Below are 12,532 nucleotides of genomic sequence, written 5' to 3'. Positions count from 1 at the left end.
TTAGAACATTCTTCAGTGGTACACAAAAAAACAGATTGACGCAGAGACATCTGCCACCCCAGGCTATCATTCTGTGAGCATTTTCCATTTTCTAAACACAGTTCCCTCCTTTCTCAACTTTTAGATAACAATAAAAATAAAGTATGTTGTTTTAATGTGCTATTAATACTTCTTACACAACCAGCGATGTATTGGGCAAACAACCCAAGTTACTTGGGAAACTGCATCTTAAGGCTCTGTACTGGAGTGAAACTAATGAATTTTTAAAACTTACGACCACTAGTGGATTATTACTCAGCGTCAATGGCAGTTTGTGTGCTCCATACTCAAAGCCTACTCTGTTAGTATTCCAGTAGTCACTGCCTTAAACATAGCATATTAGTTCCTGCTTGGAAGAAATAATGAATGTGCCATGATGACACTTAAAAACTTGTCATTCATCAGAGATAATCTGAATACAATTTGCAATTAGCAACTTTAGCATTTTCCATATCTGAGGACGTAAGTAGAGGGAAGCGCAAGAAAATATAACAGTTAAAGAGATAATTATCTTATCTTGGCTAAAACTGACACATTTTTCATTATTACCACTGCACTTTTGATCAGGGAATATTTTGTTCATGTAGCTGCATTCAGATGAATGCCGCCTCAGTTTGTGATTCCATGAAATTTTCTAATGAGATCTGGTGTCCAGCAACAATCATTAAGCATGTACTGAATTGTCAAAGAGCACCTAACTAAATAAGAGACAGCAGTAGAAATATGACATCAGAAACCAGCACCTGGGGCATACTCCTGTTCCTACTGAAATCAGTGTCTGCACTTTCAATGATTTCAAAGGGACAGGCTCAGGCCCCTGCTGTGCACACCAGCCTATGTCATTGCTACGACCCTTATTATGCCCACTGACCAAAATAGTGACAAACAAGCAGGACAGGCACATTCTAAAGGCACCAAAACCAAATCACAAAAAATAGCATTGCTGACAGACCTATCATATTAATTCTTACTGCAATTATTATTTCCAATGTTATACCTGTACTACATATTTCATGAAAGACACAGGTCTTGCAGTCTTATTCTGCTGTGGGCTGGATGTAGCAAACTGACCTACATTCAATACTATTTGATACAACTATGGTTTAACGGATGAAAGAAAAAAACAAAAGGAGACTAACTCTTTCTTTCTGTCTTTCTTTCAACTCGGAGGGATCCATGGAATCCTTTCATCACAAGGGACACCCCAGTCTGCCCTGACTCCTCAGTGAGATTGGCAGCTTCTCACACTTCCCAATGCCCCCCGTCAACATTTCAAAAAGACTGTGACTGCACTCTACGGCACATGTTCCCAAATGTTTGTTGTTTTTTTACTGAGGACCCCCTTCCAGATCTGCCAGTTGCCCAGTACTCCCACGGGTCTCATCACTGGTACTTTGTGTGTTCTGCTTAATACTACCTGTCTTTAGCCTTGTTGGGGCCATATTTCATCCTTACATACATCCTTTTGTATCTGGCTTTCTGTCATCCAGAACTCTCAAATAACTGGTGTGTTAACCATAAGTATATTTTAGTTATGTTCTCCATAAGTACAGTATAGTGAAAATAAATACAAATAAATACAGCAAATACAGTATAAATTTACAGTGTACAATACAACTGCTGGCAAATAAGTTGTTGGTAAATGAAGTACTCTGCATACATTTTTGTTTTTCTTAATGTCTAATCTTGTTTTTCTTTAGTGATATGCATTGCTAGGTATACTTCCCTACTATCCAGCATATTTGAATATCCAGCAACCTCCCTGTCCTTGGGCTGCTGGATATGAAAGAGATTACTGTAGTTATACCATAATGTATACATCTAAAATAAATAAACCAACAACCACCTTAAATTCTGAGTTCAAATTGGACTGTTGCTGGGCAGCTAAATCCCCTCTGTGTATCTGTGTTCTGATTAGCACATTTTCTTACTTATTCTACATATCAAATTCCAGACAGTTTGTTAGCATCCTCTAAATAGGCTAAATGAAAATGTAATACATAAAATAAAGTCCACCATGCTATAATTTCTCCTGCTGTCTTCAGTGGCCTACCCACAGTACCAGTGACTGGGAAACCCTGCTCTAAGGGCATTTGCTAGAGCTGGGGTACTGGAGCTGGGAGATCAAGCTTTCCCTGTCCAAAGCTAAATTCCTTCCACTCTTTCCCCTAGAAAGAGCCAAACTCTAAAGCAGTGGTTCTCAGCCAGGGGTACTTGTACCCCTGAGGGTACTCAGAGCTCTTCCAGAAGGTACATTAATTCAGTGTTTCTCAACCTTTTTTTATGAATAAAAATACTTATTTTATCCTCATCTAATTTGTTTTATCTTTTTTTTGCACATTTGTACGTACCATGGCAAGTGTATTGCTTATAGGCAATTTCTTCCAACCAACCAGTTCTGATTAAGTTGCCTAAGCAAATATATTGCAATGGTAGAAAAAAAAGTGTCTGAAAATCGTAGGGGGCGAATGAGAGAGAGCGTGTATACCTCCAGTACCTACAAATTTCAGACAATTTTTTATGCCACTGCAACACGTTTGTTTAAACAACATCTCTTTCTCTATATAAAAGAAAAAGGTTGAGGACCACTGCTCTAAAGCTCTGGAAACAAGGGGCCCAGCACACCCGCTGGTTTTCCCCGTGGGCTCTGCCGTGCTGCAGTTCAGGATATTTTTGAATCTCTCCCGCCGTTTGATAGCCCCTCTTCCTCCGCACCCATGTTTTCTTCTTAACCAAACTCCTTCTGCTCTCTACCTGGCCGGGCGCGGGGAGGGGGCCAGGCCGCAGCGGGTAGAGCCGCAGCTGGCCAGATGTCAGGGACTCAGCACAGGGGCGCCCCCTGGTGGCTCCAGGCCGTCGGCGCCCTGTGCCTCCAGGTTTGTTTCTTGCAGGTCGGCCCGGGCTATTTATTTTCCTTCTCTCGCTCCGCTCCTGGCTGCCCACCCTGGCAGCGCGTAGCCCAGCCCCCGACTGTCGGACGGCGTCTGCCTCTCTGAAGTTTGCAGCGGTTTCCTTTCCAGCCCGGCCTTATCTCGGCCCGCACGTTGCCGCTGGGTGACTAATAACACAACAACATTGTCTCCGGATCGGCTCGAGCCGGGGCTGTTTACCCGCTCTATGGGGGTTCGCTATAAAAGGCAGCTGGCCAGAGCCGTCCAAGCCAGAAGCGCACAGGCGGCCGCGCCGGAGCGGGAGTCAGCCGGCGGCCCGCTGGTGCTCGGGGGATTGCCGCTGGGTCTGCAGCTCGCCGCGCCCCCCCCGGGCACTGCCGTGCAACTAAGCGGAGTAGGGCGGGCGTTTTGGCCGCAGCGGTGCGGGATGGATTACTCCCAGGTGATCTTCTCCCTGCTCCTCGTGCTCTGCCCCGGAGCCCAGCACGCAGGTAGGTGCGATCGGCGGGGGGCACTGAGCTACCCAGTAACGGGGCTGCTCCATTGGGGTGCTGGAAGCCGGGGTCCTGCCCAGCCCGGGTTTGAAGGGATTGTCAGCCTCCGCCAGGCACCCCACTCCCCCGCACACGCCCACGCACAGGGATCCTGGGTGGGATTGCAGGAGAATGGGCCAGTACTGCCCAGTGCTTCCAGCGCGAGCAGCCGCCGGTGTTCAAACCTCCACCCACGGCGCTGCGTGAGGGCCAGCGATCCCTGAAAGCTCAGGGCGCGGAGAGCCGCTCCCGAGAGGTTTAAATGCCCAGGTGGGCCAGCAGCTGATTAGCAGAGCGGCCACTGTGCTGGCAGCTGTGGCGGTGCACGTCCGCTCCTGCCGCCCGGCACATCACAAAATTTATTCCACTCCGGCGTGGGGCAAACAGCGGGCCCGTGGATCGGGCCGGGAGTGCGGTCACTTCAGAGGGCTCTGCCGGGGGCTCCTCCCTCCCGCACGCTGGCTTTTGTGTTCACCAGGGCTGGTTACACCCACCCACACCTAACGGCTGGGCTGATGTCCGGCCAGCCGTTCCCCTCCGCACGTAACGTGCCACCCCCCAGAGCTGGCTGACCCCACTCCAAGGGCCCGGCAGCGCTGATGCTGCAGGACGGCCAGCGCAGCCACCCACCCCGTGGGGACAGCCGCCCCCGGGCGCGGTGGGGAAGCCGCAGAGGATTCACGGGCGGGACCCCGGAGCCAGTCAGCGGGGCTGAGCTCCGGCGCCCAGAGCGATTCTCGCAGCGGCCCTCCCCCCAGGAGCATATTGAACGGGAGGCTGGAGGGAGTCGGGAAACTGCCCCTTGATGGCTGGGGACTCCTTAAAGCACCGCTGCGCCCCCGCCCGGCAAAGCAGCGCAGTGGAGAACCGCATCAGCCCCTGCGCACCTGCACCTCAGCGGGCAGCTCGTGGGCGCGCCCTGCCCTGCCCTGCCGCACTGCTGAGCGTGATGCGTTCAGACTCCACGTTCGGCAGCCGGCGCTGGGGCAAGGCATTTCCCCCGGCGCGGCCCCAGCGCCTTGCTGCAGGGGGCGGCGGGATGCCGCGGGGCCGGCTGCTCACCCCTGGGCTCTCTCCCTCTCCGCCTTTAGGTGCCGAGCTGAGCGCCGCTGTCCCCGAGGCGCGGCCCTCGAGCGCCCCCTGGCCGCTGCGCCGCTCCAAGCGCTGCTCCTGCTCCTCCCTGATGGACAAGGAGTGTGTCTACTTCTGCCACCTGGATATCATCTGGATCAACACCCCGGAGTAAGTGGGGGCCCCTGGGACGCGCTCACCTCCCGTGCACCCGGCCTGCGGGGGGCCATTGCTGTGAGCCTAGCTGGGGGTCCCTTCACTAGTGCCGCAGCCTGCGGGGAAGGGGCACTGACAGTAGCTCCCCAAAACACCAGCGAATGTATCCTCTGCCATGTAGCTCAAGCACCTGCATAACCATTGAGAGTCCCTGGACTCGCAGTCTGCCTCTGAAGAGCACATGTCCCTAGACTGCTCCTCAGTATCCAGCCTTGCACTTTCTAGCAGGTATTTCATTGGGGTTGAAAGACAGCTTTTAAAAGTCCAGGCACTACACTAGGGGGGTATGTTTAAGATGACTAAAGAGGCATGAGTGGTTGACGATGGGATGCAGATTTCTCCATGCTGACGTAAGAGCCACCACCATCTATTGGCAGCCTTGCACCAGAGTTGCCACTGACTTTAATGGAGAGACTCACAGGAGGGCAGCAAGCAGGAGCTGGCCTCAGAGATGAAGTAAATAACTTTTAATACTAGGCCACCAGCAAGTCTAACCTTTCAGAATCCTTCAAGCACAAAGATAAAACCGAGAATATTTTCTATCAGGGACTAGGTGGTTGGTGCTATACAATGTTGTTCCCTGAGAAGCACAGAAGGGTGAAATGTGGATGGCGCGTTTCTGCCATCCTTGTTTGCCTGGGGTAGTAATTTTCTCTGGGTATCTTTTCTGAGCAAAATCTTGTCCTAAATAACTAAATATATTGTGTGAAGCCTCACTAGAGCTTAAGACTGGCTGGGATAGCAATATGAATGATTCCATTTTGTAGAACGGTGGGTTTGTATACAATGCAGAATACAGCACATTACAGTTTTACACTTTCTTCATTGAAGGATGAAGCAGGTCCTTAGCTGATGTAGTGGATATTAACTTCACTGGAACTCTGCCCATTTACATTAGTGAAGGATCGATCTCAATTTTTTTTTGTTATTGATTCTCTCTCTGTGCCTACCAAAGTTCAGATAGATGACTTCTATTGCACTCTACTGAACATTGATTCATATTTCTTATTTCATAATTTAAAAAGGTGTTAGTCACTGAAACAGCCACCATAATCACAGTGCTGCAGTGCAAACATTTCTGAAAATCCCAAAGTTATGACCCAAAGATTCTGCCTATTTCTGCAACCTTTACTCACAAAAACAGGCCCATTGATAAGATGACACAGATCACACCCCTCACTTATAAAGCAATGAACTGAATTAATATCTTTCATGTTGATTTTCTGATTATAGGCGAACTGTATCATATGGGCTTGGTGGCCCTTCTCGACCAAGGCGGTCACTGGAAGATACAGCCCCTGGGAAGCAACCAGAATCTGCCAAGCGATGTCAATGTGCCAACCAAAAAGACAAGAAATGTCTGAACTTCTGCCAGACAGGACAAGAACTCTGGTGGGTTGCTATTATTAGTATTGTGATCAGTTTTTAACTGTACTGTATATTTATGCCAGTGAATAATCCCAGGCAGTCCAGGGGCAGTACTTTCTTGATGACTCACCCAGCATTAAGGCTATCTTGATCTGGTCCAGAAGCCTCTGTTACATTCCTTAGCTTCAGCAGGTGTTTCATGTAAAAGTGTTGTCAGATAGAAGGAAGCCTTGTTTTTTAACAGCAATATTGTTTTCTTTGGTGTAAACAGGGCTCAGTCCACAATGGAGAAGGGCTGGGATCATCTTAACAAAGGCAACAGTTGCACAGGATTCAGACTGAAGTGTGTGTACAGACAACTCCTTAACAACAGGAAAATGAGAAGGTGAGCTATTCTATCTGCTCCTGAATAGGGCAAAGGTATGAAGTCTCAGTGAAGTGCAAGCGTAGGACTCAACCCTACTCCCAGCTGAATCAGTGTGAGTTTAGCCTCTGACTTCACCTGGGAACAGAATGGAACCCTAAAACATTGCATGTTTAAACATATTAAGCCCCCATACTGCTTGCTTCTTGCATTTGCTCTAAGCTGAGCAGAACATCAATCAGAAACAGAGCATGAGAGAATTAATCTTGACAGAAATACAGGGGTTTTTAGTGTGCTCCTGTGCCATCAGAACTGTTTGAAATTAATATGACTCTATTAGCCCTGTAAAATGTGAAGATGAAATTCATTCACGGTTGATATGACCAGGCGTAATCCAGATTTATTGACATGTACCTAGGTTAAAATGCCATCTATTCATCGAGGTACTGTTGGCTTCACAGCACATTGTGGGTCTGGTTCTCAACAGCCTTGCCCCTTGTGTTGTCAAATAAACCTGTGCAAAGTGAGTGCTAACTGCTACCATTGTAAATTACCCCATGAGAAGAATAAGAGGTCCTGTGGCACCTTGTAGACTAAGAGATATTTTGGAGCACAAGCTTTGGAGGGAAAAGACCCACTTCTGAAAGGTAATGCTGGGAAGAGTCAGGCCCTTAGACTGAGGATTTCTGGGTTCTAATCTCTTGGCCACTTAGCTCAATGGGACTTGAGAGTAGGAGTAGTGTAAAGGTGCACTGTCAGACCCTAAGTGCCTGCAGGCAACTCACTTAACTTCTTTGTTTCTCACTTTACCCATATGTAGAAAAGGGATAAAATTGACCTGTCTCCTGGGAGTGTTGGGAGGCTAAATTAAGTCAATGTTTGAGAGGGCATTTGGCAAGCCTCATATAATATGCTGAGTGGTATTAGCTGGCAATATCACAATGCAGTGTAATCCCACCTAAATGGCTCAAGTGATGCAATGTGATCAAATGCTAGAATAGTCAGCTCCTTTTTTCAAAGAATAACTTGGCTGTAGTTTCTCCTGTGAGGCAATTTTAAACCTGCCATTTCTCAAGCCATTTATTATAATTATGACATTTCTCTATTAACAGAATGTGTGGGTAAAATTTTTAAAAGCGCCTAAGTCCCATTTTTCAGAAGTGCCATAGGGACACAAGAGCAGAAGTTCTTTAGGCTTTGAATGAGATTTAGTTCTCTAAGGCCCAAAACATGAAAGCTGTAGAAGTTAGGAAGTTGTGGATCTAGGCCCCAGTCACTTAGATGCTTTTGAAATTTGACACTTTATCTGAGTTCACTAAAACTGAGTTCTACTCCATCTAAAAACCCAATAATAATAAAGAGGAGCCAAACCAGACTCCTTTAATTTGGACACACACAGTTTCTGGGGGTTGAGTTTTTCAGACCTGCCATAATAGCTAATGGACGAGATCTTCAGCTGATTTAAATTCATATAAATCCAATGGATCTGTGGCAATTTACCCCACATGAGGATGTGACACCATTGGTTTAGATTTCGATTTATTCGGTACTTTTTTTTTCTGGAAAAAAAGGTGTAGGAACTCAAGCACCAAACCCCTTTTCTGCCCCAAGACCCAACCCTCCATTCCCATGCGGGCCTGAAGCTGCCTTCCAGTGGCTTAACCATCCCTCAGCAGGGCCTGAGCTGCTGCATGCGGGGCCCAAACTGTCCAGCAGCAGCTTAACCATTCCCCGGTGGGGCCCAAGCTGGGGTCCAAACAACACCCCCCCCCGGCAGCTTAGCCACCCCTGCAGCTCCAAGCTGCTGTCCCCTGCCCCCAGGCTTAGCGTCCCCCCCTCAAGGATTCTCTTACTTTCCTTCACAGCTACAGTGCGGCAGAGGCAGCTCCCAGCACCACGCCGTGCTGATAATCGGATTCAGTTTAGTTAGTTTGTTTAAACCAATTAAATTTGAGTCCTTTTTCAGCATGGCAGGATGGTCGGAGCTGGAAGACAATGGCAGTGGCAGTGGTGGGAACTGCAAATGGGTCTTTAAAGAGCCACGTGTGGCTCGGAGCTGCTCAGATGCCTTAAAAATGGGGGTGCCAGGAAAAAAAGGGTGCCAGAATGCTGTTCCATGGCATTTCAGCAGAAAAAAAGCCCTGGACGTATTTAATCAAACTGCTGATTGTACACATGGGCACATTATTTTTATGTAATTTTTGTAATAGCATTTGGCATTTTTCTTGTTTTTACAGACACGAGGCCACTGCTAACAGTATCAAAGCTTCCTTCAGTGTTGCGAAGTTAAAGGCTGCACGCCACGAAGTGAAGAGGCTAAAGGACAACAAAACACATAAAAGGCAACGCATCTGGGAAAGTCTGAAAACAACTTCTTAGTGGAGAGATCATCAAGCCTAATCCTTCCCCATCACTAATAACTGAAAAACCATCACCAAAGCTCTGTTTCGACTTTAGCATTCCACTTGGCAAAAGCACATTGTTCTAAATATTAAACCAATCCGTCTGCTTCCCCTCCTCCAACTGATAGCTAGAAGAGAACCTAAGGCAATCTTCTGTTTGGACAATGTAAAAGCAATCAAGGCCTAGCAAGTCATCCTTCTGCAATCCAGTTGGATGTGTTCCATTAACCAATATTAATTGACTGCCTTCTGTCAGAAGAAGAAAGGGAACATTTGAACGTGGCTTCCAAAAAACAGGTGTCAAATGGACTGGCTTTGTTCGGTTTGGCAAATTTCAGGGAGAATTTAAAGACTAATGCCAGAAGATGTTGCCAGGGATATCAATACAGAAACTCATTAAAAGGAGAGAAAACAAGATATGAAAGACAATTTGTTTTTACTTATTAATTACGACAAAGTGAAAGACACTGTGCTACTTTTATCAGCAGTCGTTGCATAGATACAAGTCTACCTCACTTACTGTATATTGCACTCCTGCCAAAGTATTTTTACACCACTTTATTGTCTTTACTCATCAACCCTTTTTCAGCAGTCAAGTTTACTAGTACAACCACAGATCTCTGAATGGGGGTGGGACAGATGAGTTCACCTACTGAAGATACAATGAAAGGCATTTTCAACATAAATAATAGCCAATAGGGAATATGACCTTGTTTAATATAATAGGGAGATTTGGACAACAAAAGGCCTCATAAGAGGGGTTGTACTACATTGTACTGCAGGTTCCCAATAATCCACTGACCCATATGTGTAATGGAAAGTGTTGCTAGATCAAGGATGTCTTCAACGCCTTGTCTGATGTAAATGTGTGGAGTCAGAGGGTTGCTTAAAAATGATACCAAATGGCTAGTATTGGGTGACTGTTTATAGCAGTAAATTTACTCACATTGCTGAATTTGTGGACTGAGGTCTGATGGAATTTTACGATGGGCTTATTTTTTTAACAAATATTTATGTTCCTACAAATTATTAATTTATATTTACCATGTTGAATATACATTGGAATGGGCCATATTGGTCTATGCATGTTTTATGTATTTCTGTGTGAAATCGGAAATGCTTTCTGCCTGTCAAGGTAAATATCTTTAGAAATAAATATTTTAACAACTGTACTGGTGTGGTGGTTACTGTTCCTGGATGATCATAACATGGTTGAAGTAAGTTTGGGTCTTCTCTGGGATTCCCCTTGGACACAGTGGGATGTCTAGTGTGCTCCATGGCCCTGAGAGTTATGCCAATAAGGCCAAAACCAATTGTGAAAAAGGAAATTTCAAAGTGTGGAGCATGTTTTGAAGTGCCCACGTCTATACAGCCAGCCTGTTTTCAAAAGCAGCACTTTCAAAGCACAACTGGTCGCCATTATGCTAGTGAGGCACTTAATATGCATGTCAGCGCCTTGCTAGCCTGTTCCGAAGTGCCTCATTAACATGCCCCTTCTGAAAGGGAGGAGCATGTGTAGACACAGCCTAGTAGTATTAACTATTGTAGATACCTGTAAACCAGGTGGGTTCAAAGGGCTGAGATGAAAAGCCGTCCACTGGCCCTTCAGGTGCAGGGGTATGCAGCGGGGAAAGAGGGAGTTGAACAATGGGTCAGCAATCTAGCCTCATGAAAAGCTTAACTCATAAAGTAGCCATTGTGGCAAACCACATGATTGCCAGGGTAAGGGAGACTTGCTTATGCCCTAAGAGGTGTGTAATAATGTGTACGCGGATACAGTTTCAGAAATTCAGGAACGGTGCTGGAGTTGGATACATGTGAAGAAATATTACATGTCAAGGAACTAAACCTCTTTCCAGCAAAGAAAATAGCAAAACTGCCTTTTCCTTCAATAGAATCTGGGCCAGGCCCTGAAGTATTGACAGAAAGGATGGGACACATAGTTAACCTTTGCATCACTCCATGTCCTTTGGCTTAAGGAGAATGTGGCTGGACAGTTGCTTCCTGCAGGGACTGTATGCTGGGTGAATAAACTGAGAGGAGAAGGCTCAAAAATAATTTTCGACTATCTGACAAAAGTTATTGTCAAATCCCACAGCCAAGGAAATAGAGCTGGTAAAAATTTTTCAAACAGAACACCTGTTTGCTTTTGCTTGATAAGCCAGGCTTTTGAAAATAACTACATGCATTTGGCCAAAATGTTGAACCTTTGTTTTATGAAGCACACAGATGGAATGAAAATGCATTTAAATGTTCAAACATCCTACAATCCTCCCACCGTTTGGTGACATTTTGTTTGTTGGTGTCCAAAGAGCACATAAGTACTGGGTGCTGCAGAGTTAGCTTTGTTACCTATAGCTTAAGGCCAGAGGGGACCACTGAAATTTTCTTAGGCCAGTCACGGAACCTTTAGCCACATTACCCGTAGCCTGTAATAGACAAACATGTCTGTGATATTTCAGTTAGACACTGGGTGTTTCTTCTCTCAGGTCTCTGCAGCAATTCTACTGAGACCGAGATGGGCTGCCCTTGTGTGAAAGGGAAATTTAACCAACGAAGTGTAAACTAATTACAAACCAGACTGTTAGGTGAGAACAAGACTCCAAGACTCAATCTCTGGATTTGAAAGAGAATAGGCCCTCTGACTGATTTGGCAGACAGGATTTGGTGACCTTTGTCTGGTGTGAAAAGACCTCATTAAAGTTCATTCTTTTTCCAGTGATTGACCTTCTCTGTTAAACAAATAAATAAATAAATACTCCGGGCTATGCCTCTTCCCCCTGCTTTCTGGCTGAAATGAACCACAAACATACAACATGCTCAACATGGTCTTCCACGAGGCCAGTATCATGCCTGATGGACTTATAGGATTTGGTGTGAACTGAGGCATGTAAGCAGACTAAGATCAGAGAAAAGCGGCTTCCTTGCTCCAGCCTGCAGCTGGCGTCACTGTCAGGGAAGGAAAGAAAAATACAGAAAAATCATTAGTTTTAGAGTTTTAGTTTGGCTTATTGACATTTTTGTTCCATCACCACTTAGACTGGTGGATAGCAGACCTGTAGCTTTGCTAGAGCTAAGGTTCTGAGGGGCTTACTGTTTAACAGAAAACTATTCCAAGTGTTCTAAATCCCTCAAGATTTTAAGCCTAAAAAACTGTCTTACCAGTTGCTGTGCCATATGAAGGTGCAGCATAGAGTAAGTGGTCCAAATGTGGGATCGTTTCACAGAAGAGGTCCTGAAATATTGAACCTTCTCCGTAAAAACATGTTTATAAAATCACTTGAGTCTAATAGGTTTTGGTATTGTCCAGCACTAAAACTGCCTCTGATCCTAATTGCTGAGGATTTCAGTCATGCACAGCACCCATTCCTCCCCGGGGAATCAATATCCCCAAAGCTAATATTGAGGATCAAGTTTAGACTGCCACATTCCATCAACGCTCACCTGACATTCAACTCAGGATGAAATACGTGCAGCAAGATTCTCTTTCCTAATTTTTGTAAGGTCACCAGGCATGACTGGGCAACCTTAATTACGCATTGATAAAGTTTGTGTGCAGTTACTAATGGCTCTAGTCCTGACTCTATTAGCTGGCATCCGAAAAGATGTGCTGAAAATGGATTTTTAAAGTTGAAAAAGTCCTGTAAG

The 12,532-nt window shown here is 45.9% G+C and overlaps 1 protein-coding gene across 1 annotated transcript; it reads left to right on the top strand.

Annotated features, from left to right (window-relative positions):
- The first annotated feature begins 3,135 nt into the window (after positions 1–3,135).
- EDN1 (endothelin 1) lies at positions 3,136–10,050 on the top strand. Its single transcript, XM_074985906.1, has 5 exons — positions 3,136–3,421; positions 4,555–4,705; positions 5,984–6,142; positions 6,390–6,503; positions 8,720–10,050. Exons 1-5 carry the CDS (start codon positions 3,157–3,159, stop codon positions 8,859–8,861), a joined length of 831 nt encoding a protein of 276 aa, XP_074842007.1. The 5' UTR covers positions 3,136–3,156; the 3' UTR covers positions 8,862–10,050.
- The last annotated feature ends 2,482 nt before the right edge of the window (positions 10,051–12,532 follow it).

This window comes from Carettochelys insculpta, chromosome 2 (assembly GCF_033958435.1).
Source record: "Carettochelys insculpta isolate YL-2023 chromosome 2, ASM3395843v1, whole genome shotgun sequence".
NCBI lineage: Eukaryota > Metazoa > Chordata > Testudines > Carettochelyidae > Carettochelys > Carettochelys insculpta.
Note: the sequence above shows the minus strand (reverse complement) of the source record. Positions and strands in the feature narration are given on the sequence as shown.

Coding starts and splice junctions, on each gene's coding strand:
- EDN1 (XM_074985906.1), top strand. CDS start 3,157: ATGGGGGTTCGCTATAAAAGGCAGCTGGCCAGAGCCGTCCAAGCCAGA. Junction 4,706..5,983: donor ATCTGGATCAACACCCCGGA/GTAAGTGGGGGC, acceptor TTCTGATTATAG/GCGAACTGTATCATATGGGC. Junction 6,143..6,389: donor CAGACAGGACAAGAACTCTG/GTGGGTTGCTAT, acceptor TGGTGTAAACAG/GGCTCAGTCCACAATGGAGA.